Source organism: Magallana gigas, chromosome 4 (assembly GCF_963853765.1).
Source record: "Magallana gigas chromosome 4, xbMagGiga1.1, whole genome shotgun sequence".
Lineage (NCBI taxonomy): Eukaryota > Metazoa > Mollusca > Bivalvia > Ostreida > Ostreidae > Magallana > Magallana gigas.
This window is the reverse complement of record NC_088856.1, coordinates 33,641,639-33,646,133: the sequence shown is the minus strand read 5'-3', so window position 1 is coordinate 33,646,133 and position 4,495 is coordinate 33,641,639. Positions and strand designations below refer to the sequence as shown.

Sequence of the window (4,495 nt, the reverse complement as noted above, 5' to 3'; positions counted from 1 at the left end):
AATGTTCCTAATTACATATAAACCCCGGAAGAAGTGATTTGCAGAGGGAATTTCAAAGAAAACAGCGAAAACTGAGGGAAGAAAAAGGACGCCGAGGAACGATGTCGGTACTTTCGGTTTGTATTGTTTTCTCACCGATTTACGTGAAATAAAGTCATTTAATCAAATATTAAATCCATAGTATTTAGTCAAATCAAATTTTCAAAATAAATACTTATTATTTATTTATAAAAAACGATTTAACCGAGTGAAACAACCAGACAAGTTTACAAATAAATGTGACGAGATTATGTACGTGGGGGGAATTCAGATCGGGTTTTGTAAGCAGATTCTATAAATCTCATACAACCTCGACGAAGTCTTAATAGTTTGTATTGATATAAGTTTGTATGTCCCAACAAGATAGGAGCTTTAAACCAAGTTGTATCTTGCATCTTCAATAACAGGTGCGTGGCTTTTATAAATTTCCCCACCCCATATTTCAGAATTCACTTTCTACGGTAAACTTTCTACAGATGAATTACAAAAATGAAAGAGTGAATCTTTTGATATCATTTATTTATCATGGAATAAAAAGATGAAGACTCAAATCAATTATTTCAATGAGGTGTCATTAAACAGTATACTGTATATATATAAACAATACATAAACAGCATCTGAACAAATAAGTATAACAAAGAAAAATCTTCAACAGTAAAAAGATTAACAATTAAACAATAACAATAAAATCATAAATAAATATTTTATAGATATTAACTGCTGATTTGGTCACACATTGGACCTCTCCCATCCACCACTATGTCTTTTCAGATGGCAAACATCGACCACCTCATCGCAACCAGTTCTTCTTTGTTGATGGGAACATAGGACGAAGTCAAGGGCGGTGGCTTGTACCCGATGATGGCATCTGCCTCTGCAGCAGCTGAAGGACAGGAAGTGAATTGTCGCCGACGTTCCACCAGGTTTATCCTCAGCTCTTCTACATAATCTATAAAGGAAAAAAGACAATCTATGTATCATTTAAAAAAAATAAACTGACCGTTGATTCTAGTGTCATTATTTGTGCATAAACTTATTATGCATTTGTATCGATTACCTTTTTTACGACTTCCAAAATATAATTGTCAAGGTACCATAAGGGTCTTGTGTGGTTTGACGACAGCAGTTTGTCCCTTCTTTCCCTTTGGGTAGCTTACATACCACTGTGCTGCCCCTGCTCCTGTTGTTGCTTGGTGCCTCCTCCCATTCTCATTGAAGTGCAGTGTGGCAACGCACAATCTAAAACAAAATTTTGTAATTTGAACACATCATAACAGACTGATTATAAAAATTCTGAGATAAAGTGACAATATTTTGTTGACCTTAAGCAAAAAGTAAATACCTGGCCATCATTGCTGGGTAAAAGAAATGAGTGTTCTTTGGGGCAAAGGTGTTGACCACACTGTGGAAAACTTCCAAGCCATAAGTCTGGTGGACAGGGGACAGCTTTGATATGTCCTTCATGAGGAACTGGCTCTCTACGACTTCCCGAAATAGTAATAATAGTAACAATAGAGCCCTGGATCCTTAGAAAAAATTGTAAACATACTAATAAATATTTCTTCAGATTAACAGAAAACCAGGAGATAATACATTACTTATAGTCTTATACAGATTATTTTGATAATTTTAAATGTATTACCTTCTCTAAGCCATTGTCTCTCCCCATCCAGTTCACCGTGCACACATGAATCATGCTTGTTAGCAACATGTTCTGCGAGGGATGACCATTTCTGCTGCTTCATGTCCCCGTTATCTCCAGAAGATGCTGCTACCCAATAGCAGTGGTTGGTGGCACTTTTCGTCCATAGCTTGATGTCCTGGCAGTCTTTTTTTGGACAAAGCTTCCAACTTCTTAGACACTCCTGTAGAAATCAAAATAATATTAATCTTATTTTCATATTCTGCCTAATTGTATTGACTAATTATGAATGAATTGTAGTGGTACTGGTACTTGCATACTGAATTATATAAACATTATGATATTTTGACAAGAATACCCTACCTTTGGCCATGTGCCATACATCAAAGTGGTGTTTTTTCTGGGGATGAACAGTCCTCATGTATTTCTTAACCATGGAATGTCTGTCCGTAACCAAATGATTAGCAATAACCCCCGCATTCTCCAACGTTGTTAGTCTTCTCTTCAAACCTTCCAGCTCCATATGAGTGGATCCTGCTTCTTCATTGCTCTGAAAAATGATTTCTCATGAATAGAGATGTTCAAGCAGGATACAATAAAAGTAACTGTTCTTAGTTAGTATTAAATTACAAAAATAATAATAAAAATAATAAATATTGCATTTAGACAACAAAATTAACATTAATAATAACATAATGTGCATACACAGAAGTTATCTTACCTGTACCAATTGGAAGTCTAAGATCTTTCCGGATGCCAACTTCATGAGTGTGTAGGAACCAAACTTGGCGGAATAGCCTGGGGAATCGCATCTGGCATCTCCTCCGAGGGTCACAACCTGACCTTGGAATTGGTTCAGGAGCTCCTGCTGGTGGAAGTCCCAGGTGAATATTGCAGTTGGGACTACATATGCTGTCTGGATCCTGTTGAAGGTTGACTTGGATATCATTTCCACTTTCATGTGATGAAACAGCCGAAGAGATTTGGCGATGTTGGATCCGCTGAATAGAATAGCACCAGACACAAGGAAGTTCAACCATGGCATACCGTGATGGCACCGCTGGCTTTAATTTCCCATTGTTTCGAATGTTCGTTGGGGCATGCTAACACAGTTCCCACCATTGTACGTCTGGTAAACTGTACATAGGAGTCACAGTCTCCACCACAACTGTCACACCTCTGCAAAAGCTGTGCCAAGCAGGTCTCCGAGACAAGGAACTGCCTCTCGTCTTCTGGCTCGGCATTCCGGTTAGGGGGTAGGTAGTTACCACATCCTCTTCACCCTCACTGCTCTCAGACTCGTCACTATCTTCCATGGGATCGTAGTTCGGGTCTTGATGGCCTGGCTGGTCATCCTCCTCGTCATCACTGGCAAGAGGCAATGGGTCAGGTTGTTGAGGCAAAGGCACAAGTCCAGCTGCCACTCTCAGAGGAACATTATCCGTAAGACTTGAGCACTGGGTACCAATGGAAACTGTGACTACAGGGGGGAAAGTTTACTTGGATCCGCCTCGTCCTTTGGGGTACAGGAATGGTAGCCTGGCATCGCTTAGACTGGGTCTCTACAGTTACGTTGAGAGTGTCACTGGTGGGTTGGGGGTTGAAAAAAAGGTTCTTCATCCTGTGTTGGTGCTTCCGCCGTGATCGTCTCTGCCTCAGGTGGACTTGCACACGTATCGACATTAACATCCCTTGTTAGCTCGAATTCTTCCAAAGCCTGGCGGAGAATCTGCATTAAATAATTAAGAAAAAAAAATTATTCCTTTAGAATATTCATGAACATAACACATTTGACCTACAAATACATTTGGATTCAAAGACATGTTTTAGCATACATATCTATGAGCAGCAATTTTTTTTTTATTTACACCTAATACCTGTATATTATTAAACTAAGCAAAATTTCCTTATTTACTTCCAGAGATTGATAAATAATTTTATTCCTTGTACATCTGTCGTTGGTCTACCAAAAAATCTAAAATAAGTTGAAATGCTGAAATAGTGCGTCCTTTTTTTTTAACCGGGGGGGGGGGGGGGCATTGTTCTCTTTTCGTTTTATCTTTAATTCGTTTCAAATTAATTACAGCAATATACTTACATCAGCCTTTTGTCGCTTAGCAAAAGCTCCTCGCTGTTTTGGCGCGGGGATGGCGGCATTCTCGTCCTGATCACAAACACGGAGGGGGATGTCTGGTACTGCATCCTTCCGGAGGCGAATTTTTGCTCCTTCATAGCCGTTTTCCTTTAGTCTCTCTAGATCCCGGTCAAACTGCACTATGGAAAAATGTTCAGAACACAATTGGCTGCTCTTCGTGGGTTCAACGCCCCAGCGACAGTAGACAATCCATGTTTTCCTCCGAGCTGCATCCTTAGGAAAACTAAAAAAGCTCAATCCGCACCCCTTCTTCTGAATGTTGGTACAACCGAAAGCCGCACAATACACTATTGTCCACTAATCACCGTTAATAGTCCAGATAATTATCATAATAACGGTTGTTTACACTAGATAATCCGATTACGCTTTAATGGCCGCCAGCTGTTTAAACACCTTCTCGCTCCAATTGTCGCATATGACGTCACAGCAATATGGCGGCTCGTATCGGGACTAAAATATGCATATCGCCGAACTCGCATTTCAACAGCGAAAAACTCTATTTATACGCGTGTTTAAAGGGGTTTATTTACAGAAGATTAAATTATATACTTTATAGAAATGATTTTTTTAAAAATCTAGAATTTTTTAAAAACACGAGATCAGTCCTTTAACAATATGCAACCTTCAAAATTCTTTGTCATATATCTCCAGAACGGTA

The 4,495-nt window shown here is 39.2% G+C and overlaps 1 protein-coding gene across 1 annotated transcript; it reads right to left on the bottom strand.

The window, feature by feature from the left end:
- Window positions 1-559: 559 nt before the first annotated feature.
- On the bottom strand, window positions 560-3,263 carry LOC105348801 (uncharacterized). Its single transcript, XM_066083327.1, has 6 exons — window positions 2,404-3,263; window positions 2,041-2,232; window positions 1,683-1,905; window positions 1,383-1,566; window positions 1,098-1,279; window positions 560-989 (listed from the first exon to the last, which is right to left on the bottom strand). Exons 1-5 carry the CDS (start codon window positions 2,725-2,727, stop codon window positions 1,126-1,128), a joined length of 1,077 nt encoding a protein of 358 aa, XP_065939399.1. The 5' UTR covers window positions 2,728-3,263; the 3' UTR covers window positions 560-989; window positions 1,098-1,125.
- Window positions 3,264-4,495: the final 1,232 nt, after the last annotated feature.